Source organism: Sceloporus undulatus, chromosome 2 (assembly GCF_019175285.1).
Source record: "Sceloporus undulatus isolate JIND9_A2432 ecotype Alabama chromosome 2, SceUnd_v1.1, whole genome shotgun sequence".
NCBI lineage: Eukaryota > Metazoa > Chordata > Lepidosauria > Squamata > Phrynosomatidae > Sceloporus > Sceloporus undulatus.
This window is the reverse complement of record NC_056523.1, coordinates 170,684,445-170,696,907: the sequence shown is the minus strand read 5'-3', so window position 1 is coordinate 170,696,907 and position 12,463 is coordinate 170,684,445. Positions and strand designations below refer to the sequence as shown.

Here is a 12,463-nt window from a genome sequence, read left to right as displayed (position 1 = left end):
TGCAATAAGATCCGCCTTCTTAAAGTTACATCCTGGTCTATCACAGGAGCAAAGCCCATGTGATAAACTCCCCAACCGGGAAAAAATGGATTTTATTGCACAGCAAATCATCCTCCAAAGGGACCTATTCCAACCCCCAGCACCGTAGTTGACACAGGTCCAGTGGATGTAATCTTGGTGCCTGTTTGTCCTGTATTATTGGATAAGTTTCAATTAGCTGTCCCCATTCAGTGCTGAGGGGCGCCAAACTTCCGACCCGAACATTTAACGCTCCTCAGCACTGGCAGGTTTTATTTTTATTGATTTGATTATTTGTATGTACAGCACTGTATACATTTACAGCGCTATAGAAATAAACTATAATAATAAATAAATAAAGAGCAGGCATCAATGGCACAGTGCAACAAATGGTGCATATGTGCTTGTGTAAAACTATGAAAATATGCCATGAATGTTTGTTTGGATAGGCTTATTGACTTTGTGAATTCTACCAATAGCAATGCTACCATTAGTATAGTCTCTTGCCTTGTGGGAGCATGCAGCCCACCGCCACTGAAAGGTAATACTATAAACCAAAGTGGTGAAATGACTAAACTGAGGCTGTCATGCTTTGGACACCTCGTTGGAGATGACATGACTTATTATTATTATTATTATTATTATTATTATTATAGTTTATTTCTATAGTGCTGTAAATGTACACAGCACTGTACATACAAATAATCAAATCAATAAAAATATATAAAACCTGCCAATGGCATACAATCTCCAAAATACATAAAAACAATAGGTAATTATATAAAATAGAATTAGTTAAAATGCTTGAATCCGTGGATAACAATTCCGTGGATATGGAGGGCCAACTGTAACAACAAATCGTGGGGTATGCAGTGTTTGGTCTCTGTAGCAAAAGATTTTCATGAAAAGCCAATTTTTTGTCATTCAGTAACAGCAGGTAGATACAGTTGACCCTCTATATACATTTGTGAATTAGAAGGAGACTGGACTTGGGGAAACCCAGATCATAAAACCAAATGGTTTGCAGAGGGAAGGCTCGAGTGCCCTCCTTCCATCTTTCCATCCTTCTGTATCCTCAGGCAAGTGCCTGCTTTGCCTGTTGGATTAAGGAGCCCACTGTGATTGGCAGAGAGAAGCTACCAACAATCTGTTGTGCAGCTGATTTCTTCAATCACACTGTTGATTTGTATGCATAGAAGCCAGGCTGATTGGCTGGCCTTCCTGGTCAGTCCACACCCACAGCTTCACTTTCCCCCACTCGCTTCTATTCGTGATTGTGACTTCTCCAAGTGAACTTGGCTACAAGGTTCAGAAGCTGCCTTTCTGCACACAAACTGCAACAAGAGGAACAGAACTGGTCAGAAAAGGAGAGGATTTTCTGCTTTCTCAACCATCACCAGGAGCAGATAGGCTTTCATTCAACCAACCACAGGTTAGTCACTGACCATCAGCCACTTTTCTCTGTAAGTTTGTGTTTTGCTTAAGGCCTGCAAGCCTGTGTATGGATATACATATGTTTTTTTTTTTAATAACAGGGCTCTTGAAGGAGGGTGGGACCTTGGTTCTTTAGCAATTCCAGTAAGGAGCAAGAATTCTGCAGCAAAATTTCTCCCATCCTTTCACATTCCTACCAGGGGAAAGTTTCACCTGGTGGATTTCTGGTTCTTCAGGGTGTGTGCCAGCCTTCAAGACGACTTACGGTCGTCATGATCTTCATAGGGTGTTCTTAGGCAATGAATATTCAGGGGTGGTTTACATACGCCATTTGAGAAAACAAGCTGTTGATGTGAAAGGAAGGAAGAACATTAGTTTAAAAAAATCTTTGGCATGCTAATGCTGAGCCTCTGTTTGCTCTAGAAATGTAGTTGCATAAAGCAGAGCAGTGAATAGATCCCAGCCAAGTTCACTTGAAGGGGAGCCAGAAACAAGAACTGAACATAGTGGGGGGGGAACTGAAGCTGTGTATGTGGACTGATCAGGGAGACCAGCCAACCAGCTTTACTCTTGTATGCACAAGTTAACAACTTGATTCCCGAAATCAGCAAGTAAAACTTTTCCAGAAATTGATTTAATTGTTGAAATCCTGTCAGATATATAGGGCAACAATTTGGGTTGGGTGGATGGAACAAAACCCTTTATTTGTATATCATTTTCCCTTCAGTTCAGTGACTCTCTACAAAACATAATATCTAATTTTAATTTTTATTATGCAGTCACAGATCATTAAAACACAAGACAATCATAACACAAAACAAAAGATATCCCTAATACAAAATATGATATGAAAGGTAAATATATATATATATATATAAAAGAGACAGGGCTGGTATCAATTCAGCAATTTTTTAATATATATATATATATATATATATATATATATATAAACATAATAGACATAGGATTATTTTAAAAGGTAGCTAAACCCATTGTTGCATATGGGTCTGAATCATACTTTTACAAATCTTATCAGCAAAGAAAAAGAAAGCTTCAATCATTTCTGTTACATGTGTAGTGGTACTTGCTAACAGATAAACTAAATGCTACTCAGAGAGTCTTCCAAGGAATTTATTTAAGAGGGGTGTAATTTATCTCAACTCTCACCTCTGTGAAACTTACAAAAAAAACCCAAACATGGGATAGAGATTCTACTACTCCATCTTCACAGGGGCAAACACAATTTTTGTGAGGTATTCCCTGGAAGTGACCATCCAGCAGCACATAAGGAATAACATTAAGTCCTGATTTAGTTAAGATTATATGCTATTTAGAGATGGTCAGATTTTCAAGACAGTTTACACCATTGGTATTAAATGACAGCCTTGGATAAATTGGGGAGCAGATAATAGGAGCAAGTGGTAGAGAATATTGCATACCTATAACTTGAACTCAGTAATCAAGAATCAATTTTGTCTTAGATATGTCTTCAGTGGGAAACTTGTTCTCTGTAATTTGTCTTTAATAACTTTAGACCACTGGCTAATATAGCTGAAGAATTCAAAAGCTTAGGGCATTGCCGCACGAGAGGGCTTTTGCACTGTAACGTCCAGCTCCCTGGGTCCAAGAGATATCTATACCGTCCCTCTTAGATTTTTCTTTTCTTCCCTTTCAGAGTCCTGTCTGCAACCATGTGGTTCTACCTGGCTGTCCTGTTGGGGCTTTACTTCCTCCGCCGATGGTACCGGGAGAGACAGACTGTGGAGAACCTCAGGGAGAAATACGTCTTTATCACTGGTTGTGACTCTGGCTTTGGGAACAAGCTTGCCAGGCAGTTGGATGCCCTGGGCCTGCGGGTGTTGGCAGCCTGTTTCACCCAAGAAGGGGCAGAAGAGTTGGAGAGGCTGTCATCTGATCGACTGAAAACCACCATCTTAGATGTCAGCAGCAAAGAGAGTGTTGTGGCAGCAACTGAGTGGGTGAAAGGAATTGTGAGGAGCAAAGGTGACAGATTCCCTCTACTTCTCATGTGCTCTCTCTCCCTCCCTCCCTCCCTCCCTCCCTCTCTCTCTCTCTCTCTCTGTTGTGTGCCAGTAGGGTGAGTAACATAACTGGTTGACTTCAAACGTTCCCAAGAACAGGTAGGGTCACCGTTAGGCCAGAACAAAAGATCCTGGCCTGCTCTTGTACTTTTTCAAATGAAGCCCAGTCTTAAAAATGAGCAGATAAAGTTCTGTGAGGCCTGAAGTAAAGCCTGCCTGCTAAAGCCTGCTAGTTAACCATGTTTAAGATAGCACTGGTAGATGGTTCAAGCTTTAAGAACTACACAAACACCCCTCCTCCTTGGATGCCACTCAGTCCAAAAATCCCTGCAGCGTATTAAGATGTTAGAATTCTGACCCTTTTTAATCTCCTACAGAAGATGCAGTTTGACTCAGAGGGAGGCTGAAAAGTTTGCAATCTTGAAAACAAAGGCTGAGGATAGAGTATCTAGATTGTGGCCCATGTTTGCATGATCAAAGTAACAGAAGAAAATAAGCCCCAATACACAAAAAAGACAACAAACAAAAGTCTTGATAATACCCATAGAATCCTAGAAAAATAGAATCATAGAGTTAGAATTAGGGGGTCTAGTCCAACCCCCTGCCATGCAGGAAATCACAATGAAAGCAGCCCCAACAGATGGCCATCCAGCCTCTGCTTAAAATATTTTTCACAATGTGGCCAAATGAATCTTATCTACCACTCACACTCAAACATGTCTACCTCAGCTTCCTCTCACCACTTCCTCCCACTGTAGTCTCTCAAAGCCATCCCAGTTTATAAGGCACTCCTGTTGAAGAGACTATTTCCTTTAAGACACAAAAAATTATTCACATTCCACACACACGGGTACACACAAAGACAGACAAACAAAACTTTTGGTGGAATATCACTGCCTGCTACAGCACAATATAGTGCTGTATTATTGTTATTGTTGTTTATAACCCAATAGTTTCCAAAGTCACTGCAAAATCAACAGCGAAACATTTTCCATGTCTAGTTCCTGTCATCCACCAAGTTGACAAGATGAGTTTGTAATGCCCTTACGTTTTCTCTCAAACTGTAGTTGTTGTTCCTATATTTCTATAATATACAGCTCCATTAATAAAAATCAGAAGGGTATTGGTAGCTACAGAGTTGTTGTTGTTCTTGTTGTTGTTGTTTTAGGTAAGCATCAAGTTGTTAAAATATGTGGCGACAAGTCATGGAAGAAGCAGCTCTGAATATGAACATTTTCTCCTCCCACAGGGCTCTGGGGCTTGGTCAACAATGCAGGTATAGGTTCTCCTATAGCACCCACTGAGTGGCTGACCAAGGACGACTTTGCCAATGTGATAAATGTCAACATGCTTGGGCTGGTTGACGTGACGTTGCACATGCTGCCCCTGGTGAGAGCAGCCAGAGGGAGAGTCGTCAACGTGGCCAGCATGGCAGGAAGACTTGCATTCTTCGGAGGAGGTTATTGTCCTTCCAAGTTTGCTGTGGAAGCCTTCTCTGACAGCCTGAGGTACAATACCATCTCTGAAGTGTTCTATTGTGCTAAGCGAAGTGGTGTAGGGTTTCCCTCCATCCAACTTGGACCTAAAGGAAGGAGATGCACAGATGGAGGTGCCTTGAGCTTCAGTGATTCATTGCAGAGATTTATATACCTTAGGTCCAGGTTATCTGACAGCACATATCACTACCATAAAAGCCTCCCTAGGCCCTGCAAGCCATAGGAGCCCCCTCCCCTTTCAATCCCTCTGCCTTCACAGGCTTGATTAGTGGGGATGCTTGATAGGGCCTTCTCTATGGTTGCTCCAGGCTTTGGAACTGAATCACATGTTTGACATTGTTTTTAGTATTCTTAATAGTTTAAGCACATTTTATTGGGGCTTTTGAGGTATTTTAGCTGTATTGCACCTGCTTTAATTTGTCAGTTTCCTTGAGTCCTGTTTGGGGAGAAAGAAGGGGGATAAATAAAACTAGTATCAGCACTTGCTTTTCTCCTGCAGGTTGAATCCTGAAAGCTCAAAAATATCTGGTTGAAAAGTTTTGAATCCAAACTCAGGAACCAACTTGTTGAAATAATTTAAGGCATCAGTTAATTTGAACATTTTCTAAAGAAAATTGACAACTTAATATATTTTAACTCAGTGATTCCCAACCTTTGGACTTCAGCTCCCAGAAGCCCCAGCTAGCTTGACCAACAGCATGGAATTCTGGGAGCTGAAGTCCAAAACATCTGGAGGACCAAAGGTTGGGAACCACTGTTTTAACTTAATGTATTAATCAATTTGAAATTACAGCATTTCAGCATTTCTCTTCCCCCTGCCCCAACCTTCTAGTAGTTCCAGACACTTGTGCAGATCTTACTGCACCCTGGAAAACCACAGTGGCTGGATTTAGAGGCCCTTTCATAGGGTAGATCTCTCCTGCCACATTGTCAAAAAGGATAACTCTATGTGAGCAACTTGGTTCTCTTTTTCTTTTCTGGTGCTCTCAACTGAGAAGCCTTGTTCTTATACTAGAAATTGTAAGGACCCATCCATTCTTCATGGGTTTCTCAAACTAGAGTGCTTAAGAGTTCTGTATCAGTCCATATAATGTATTTGCATTATAAATATGTCTCTAAAGGGAAGGTTGTTTCTCCCTTCCTCCTTTTCCTCTTCAGGCGAGAGCTCCTTCCTTTTGGAGTCCAAGTCAGCATTATTGAACCTGGCGCTTTTGCTAATCCCATTGCCAAAAAAGCAGAAGAAAGCTTAAAAACTACATGGAACCGGGTACCTTCTGACATCAAAGAGACCTATGGGCAGAAGTACTTTGAATACTGTAAGTCAGCATTCTGGAAAGTCTCATGCAAACTGGAGATATGTGCTTGGGAAACTGAATGGGGAGGAACTGTAAAATTTCTACAATGAGGTGTGCTGTCATGAAAGGCTTAGACAAGGTTGCAGCCGGCAAGCTAGAAAAGAGCTGTCTTTAAAAAGAACAGGATGGCTAGGGCTACAATAATAAGGAAGGTTACCCAGGTATCAACCGAGTTTGACCAAACAACATAGTAGGATTTCTGCTCACTTTGTTTTTAATGAACATTGCACAAAATGTTCAATTGAGATGAAAATGAGCTGAGACATTTTTAAAGTGTGAAAAAAGAGAAAGCTGAAAGATTCATCCATTCTAGCCACCTTGCATATAAATTATATAGCAGCATACAATACCCACAAATGTGCTATGGATAGTTCGTTGTAAACCACTGATATCTTGCTGCTCTGACCTCTTAGGACCTTTCCACACAGGGCACAGAAGTAGGCTCAGTTCGCATTGGTCGAATGTAAGGTACTGCACTTAGGGCGAAAAAATGAAATGCACAGATATAGAATGGGGGACACCTGGCTTAAGGAGACAACATGTGAAAGGGATCTAGGAGTCCAAGTAGACCACAAGTTGAACATGAGTCAACAGTGTGATGCGGCAGCTAACAAGGCCAATGCGATTTTAGGCTGCATCAATAGAAGTATAGTGTCTAGATCAAGGGAAATAATAGTGCCACTATATTCTGCTCTGGTCAGGCCCCACCTGGAATATTGTGTCCAGTTCTGGGTGCCACAATTCAAAAAGAACATTGAGAAACTGGAACGTGTCCAAAGGAGGGTGACTAAAATGGTGAAAGGTCTGGAAACCATGCCCTATGAGGAACGACTTAGGGAGCTGGGGATGTTTAGCCTGGAGAAGAGAAGGTTAAGAGGTGATATGATAGCCCTGTTTAAATACTTGAAGGGATGTCATAGTGAGGAGGGAGCAAGCTTGTTTTCTGCTGCTCTAGAGACTAGGACCCAGAGCAATGGATGCAAGCTACAGGGAAAGAGATTCCACCTCAACATTAGGAGGAACTTCCTGACAGTAAGGGCTGTTTGACAGTGGAACACACTTCCTTGGAGTGTAGTGGAGTCTCCCTCCTTGGAGGTCTTTAAGCAGAGGCTGGATGGCCATCTGTTGGGGATGCTTTGATTTGGATTTCCTGCATGGCAGGGGGTTGGAGTGGATGGCCCTTGTGGTCTCTTCCAACTCTATGGTTCTATGATTCTATGATGCGTATTCGCGTTATATCGCATTGATGTTCCACACCTGTGAGCTTAGAATACGTATTGACCAATGCGATATAATGTGAATATGCTTTGGCCGATGCGTATTCACGGCTTGGTTCCGAACTGAAGGCAGCCGGCTCCTCAGTTTTCCAAGTCCACAAAATTAGGGGATCGGCTGGATCCGCATTGATGGCCAGTGCGAACCCTCTGCTGCTTTGGCTGGTGTGTCCATCCAATCCGCTGGTTCTCCTGAAGACCACCGGGTTACAAATCTCCCATGATGCTGCGCTGGAATTTCCCCCATCTCCTTCCGTTGGCCCTTTCCCCTTTCAGGACAACCGCTGGGGCTGGGGAGCGATTTTTCCACTGAACGAGATAAAGCGGAAACCTTTTATGTCGGGGGGATGTATATGTATATGTGTGTATATATGTATATGTATGTGTGTGTGTGTATACACACACACACACACACACAAAGATGTATATGTAAGATACACGTGCAGCATTACACTTTTGGCTGCTCCACAGTGTGTGTGTGTGTGTGTGTGTGTACTGTATTTTCCAGTGTACAAGATGACTTTTTGACCCTCTAAAATGGGGTCAAAAGTTGGGGGCCGTCTTGTACGCCAGTAACAAGAGAGCCCCAGGAACCCAGCACACTTACCTGGTTGTCCTGCCAGCTTCCAAAGGCCTCCGGAGCCCTTTGGAAGCCAGCGCGAGGGTGCCTCCCTGGATGCCAGCTTCCAAAGGCCTCCGGAGCACTTTGGAAGCTGGCGTTTGTGGGCATCAGGCCCCCTAAACTTGGCCTATAGTAGGCCAGGGCACTGCCTGCATGCCAGGCAGGCTTTGCAGGCCTCAGCAAAGGCCTGAGGAAAATAAAAATAAAAAATGAGAGAGAGAAACAGAGAGAGAGGGAGAGAGGGAGGGAGGGAGATATATATATATATATATATATAGAGAGAGAGAGAGAGAGAGAGAGAGAGAGATAAGCAAGCAAGCAGGCAAGCAAGCAAGCCAAGATTAGAGAAGGAGTTGGGGTAAATGCAGTGATGTTTTTTAAATTTTTATTTGATGTGCATTGGAAGAGGGGGGTGGTCTTATACGGCAAGTATATCCCAAACTCTATATTTTAACTGGAAAAGTTGGGGGTCGTCTTATACGCCCAGTCGTCTCATACAACGGAAAATACGGTATATATATACACACACACACACAAAGATGTGTGTGTAAGCATATACATGCAGCATTACACTTTCGGTTGCTCCACAGTTTGTGTGTGTGTGTGTGTGTATGTATATGTATGTATGTATACACACACACACACACACACACAGAGCTGTGTGTGTATACATATAAATACAGCTTCACACTTTTGGCAGTACCACTATGTGTATATGTGTGTATATCTCTGTGTGTGTGTGTGTACACACACACACACACATACAAACACTCAAGCAGACAGATGTGTGTGTACACATATAAATACAGCATCACACTTTTGGCTGTGGCACAGTGTGTTTTTGTATACTGTATATATGTGTGTGATTGTGTGTGTGTGTATTAACACTCATACAGACAAATGTGTGTGTACACATAAAAAGGCATCACACTTTTGGCTATACCACTATGTGTATATGTGTGTATATCTGCATGTGTGTGTGTGTGTGTGTGTGTGTGTGTGTAAACACTCATACAGACAAATATGTGTGTACAAATAAAGGCATCTCACTTTTGGCTGTACCACTATGTGTATATATATAAGTATGTATGTATGTATTTGTGTGTGTGTGTGTGTGTACACACAGATGGTGCATACCTCTTTCGTAAGCGGCTAATGGCAGCAATTCTCACGATATTACGCACTAAACAGTGACCTCATTCTTCACCCCGGAAGTTAAAAATGTTGCACCCCGTTCAGAGCCCCACAGAGCATGCGCAAGGCTGCCGATGCACATCGGCCAATACACATTGTATTGGGCTGGTGTGGTAATCCAATCTGCACTTACCTCGCTTTCCCTGAATGCGCATTGGCCGATTCGCAAAACCTCGATTCGGAAGGCCGCCCAGATGTGGAAGAACAATGCAATATGACGCGAATATGAATCGGCAAAGCGTATTCAGAGAGCGCGGGTGTGAATGAACGATGTATTATAACGCGAATACGCATCGACCAATGCGAACTGACCCTACTTCTGTGTCCTGTGTGGTAAGGTCCTTAGTCTGAACACTCAATGCATTCACTCACAGGGTAGCTCCAAATCAGCAACTGTTTAGAGATTATTCAGGTTGGAATGTCTAGGTAGCTTCTCCTTCATACACAGCAGTTCAGACCCATTGCCTATATAAGCATCTTCCTTTCACAGTCCTCCTCAACCCATTGCCATCCAGATGTTTTGATCTACATCCATGGACCCTATTCTGCATGGCCAGTGATCAGGGATTATGGGATCTGGTAGTCCAGGGCTTCAGGGATTGCTTGCTTGTGGCTTGAAGAGCAGGGCTAATTTTTCCTTTGCTTTGTTTTACTCACATGCAGACTGTAAAATGCTTGAAGGTCTCACTAAAGTAGCCAGCAAGGACCTGTACCTGGTCACTGACTGCATGGAACACGCGCTGACATCCCGCTACCCTCGAAGTCGCTATGCTGCAGGGTGGGATGCAAAGCTCTTCTACATTCCTCTGTCTTACATGCCAACCTTAGTGATAGACTGTGTCCTGGCCGGCTCTGCCCCAAAGCCAGCACAGGCAATGTAGATCCTGTGCCAGAAAGGACATAGTAAACATCCAAACCAACCAACATGCTGTATGTATGGAACTCAACTCCAACTGCATCCTCCAATGTCCTTATAAGATGGAGCTTCAGTCACGAGTATCTGTTAGGAAACTGGGTTATTTTTAATTGATTCAGTACTATTGGTCCACAAATTTAAGTTGCTGTTCTAAACCTCTTTATCAAAGCAAGCCCTACTAAATGCTGTGTAGGTCACAGGTTGCTTTTTGGCCCAAACCTAATCCCCCAGCCAACTTTTTTGATGGCTAGGCTGGCTGGGGGACTTCTAGAAGCTACAATCATAAGGAGTGTATAGCATTTCATTTACAGAAAGTGCACAAGAGGGCCCTGGAATCGTAAGGTGTTTGGTGCTGGATGGGAAGAACAATTGGAAGAAGAGCTCCTTTCTTTCCTTCCAGAAATGACAGTCTAAAAATGCATTTGATACACAATAAGATGGGAGAAATATAAAATAAACTTTGGACCAATGCAGAAACAGATATTTTAAAGTGACCCATCTGGGTTCCTTCAGTGTTAGCAATTGTTATTGTCCCAGTATTAGAGTCCTCTAAGGTCACAAATTCTGTCAGGCCATCATCCAGCCACAATTATATATATTTCAATGAGCCATACACCAAGAACCTTTTGCTGATGTGGTGGAAATCATTGTAAGACCTTTATCACAAAGAGGTTAAAGTGACATGCATGAATTTTCTATTATATCTGTCCCTTAGCATATTTCTCAAAAACCTTAGAACCCGAGCAGACAGACCAAATGAAGCAGCTTAGGGCCACTTTGGAGGTATACTGTTTAAACAATGTATGCCTCCTAAGAGGCTGGAAGCCACGCCAAAGCCACACTCTGGTCCTAAGGACTGGAAAACAGCTTCAGTGTGCGTTCCAGCCTCTTAGGACATAGGCCCTGAGTTGGCTTTCTTCATGACTTTGGCAGCTGAGCTTGTTTCTTCTTAATGTGGCCTTGGCATGAAAGGAGTAGACATTTGCCAAGGTGCATGGTAAATGATGAGTAGAAATTGTCATTCTGTTATCTATTGTTTAGCTCAATAAACAAAACACAGGTATAATGAAGTGCACTTGAGGTGATTTATGGGAATGGGACAGTAGCATATAGTCCAGAAGGATTGCTCAAATGGAGCTCAATGCAGACCAGGATGGCTACCATGGGTGCTGCTCCATTGTTGTCTTCTAGGGATCACAAGGGGAGAATGGAGGCAGTCAATCTGCTTATTAGGATTTATAACTTTCACACTTGTGACGTCTTTATTAGCTTGCTGTGTCAATGAATGTTCAAAAAAAATAAAGCTTTTCCACAATGGTTGTTATTGCTCAAAATGCAAAGAAAGTCTTCTCTTTGGCAAAACAAACTGGCATCATGAAAAGAATCTGGTGACAATGGTCCTGTGGAGAAGGAAACCAAACAGGCAGGATATAGGCCAGAGCTGGATGCTGGGATGGCCGAGCGGTAATGCTTGCTCCCCAGTGGCTCAGGTATTGAATCAATGGGAGGGGGTTTCTCAATTGAAGCAACACATGGCAAGATAAGGAGGGTGCACCTGTTCTGGGTCAATGTGTAAACATCTGCCCATCCCTGCACAAACCCAGGAACTAATCTGGGAGAGCTCACAGAAGCCAAGAGACTGAATCTGCAGGGCCTGAGAAAGAGCAGTGAAGAGTCGAGGTCAACTTGAAGATAGTTAACAACAACAATAAAATATAATGAAATATAAAATATAAGTTTCACCTGTGTGGACAGCCACTAAAAGAGCCAGAGCCAGCCAAATGTCCTTTAGCAGGGAATTCCATAATCAGGATGCTGCTACATCTTCATACCAACCTAGGTACTGTCCACATGAGAGATAAAACATGGTTTTGCTCTATTTAAAAACCTACCTGTTTAAACAATGCACACGCAGCACTGGAAGAATCTCAGACAAAGCCATGCTCTGGGGCTAAACACCACAGCAAAATATCTCCCGGTTTGCTCCACTTCAAATTGGAAAGTGCAGACTATCGCACCAGACTGTGTACCACTGCCAGAATGGGGAAGGGGCCAGCACCATTGTTGTCCATATTTTTTGTCACCTGACCACAAATTGATTGCACATGGACA

The 12,463-nt window shown here is 42.7% G+C and overlaps 1 protein-coding gene across 1 annotated transcript; it reads left to right on the top strand.

Annotated features, from left to right (window-relative positions):
• The first annotated feature begins 1,275 nt into the window (after nucleotides 1–1,275).
• On the top strand, nucleotides 1,276–11,685 carry LOC121921047 (retinol dehydrogenase 7-like). Its single transcript, XM_042448512.1, has 5 exons — nucleotides 1,276–1,450; nucleotides 3,128–3,456; nucleotides 4,744–5,002; nucleotides 6,149–6,306; nucleotides 10,099–11,685. The coding sequence occupies exons 2-5, from the start codon at nucleotides 3,144–3,146 to the stop codon at nucleotides 10,314–10,316; spliced, it is 948 nt and encodes a 315-aa protein (XP_042304446.1). The 5' UTR covers nucleotides 1,276–1,450; nucleotides 3,128–3,143; the 3' UTR covers nucleotides 10,317–11,685.
• Nucleotides 11,686–12,463: the final 778 nt, after the last annotated feature.

Coding starts and splice junctions, on each gene's coding strand:
- LOC121921047 (XM_042448512.1), top strand. CDS start 3,144: ATGTGGTTCTACCTGGCTGTCCTGTTGGGGCTTTACTTCCTCCGCCGA. Junction 5,003..6,148: donor GCCTTCTCTGACAGCCTGAG/GTACAATACCAT, acceptor TTTCCTCTTCAG/GCGAGAGCTCCTTCCTTTTG. Junction 6,307..10,098: donor GCAGAAGTACTTTGAATACT/GTAAGTCAGCAT, acceptor ACTCACATGCAG/ACTGTAAAATGCTTGAAGGT.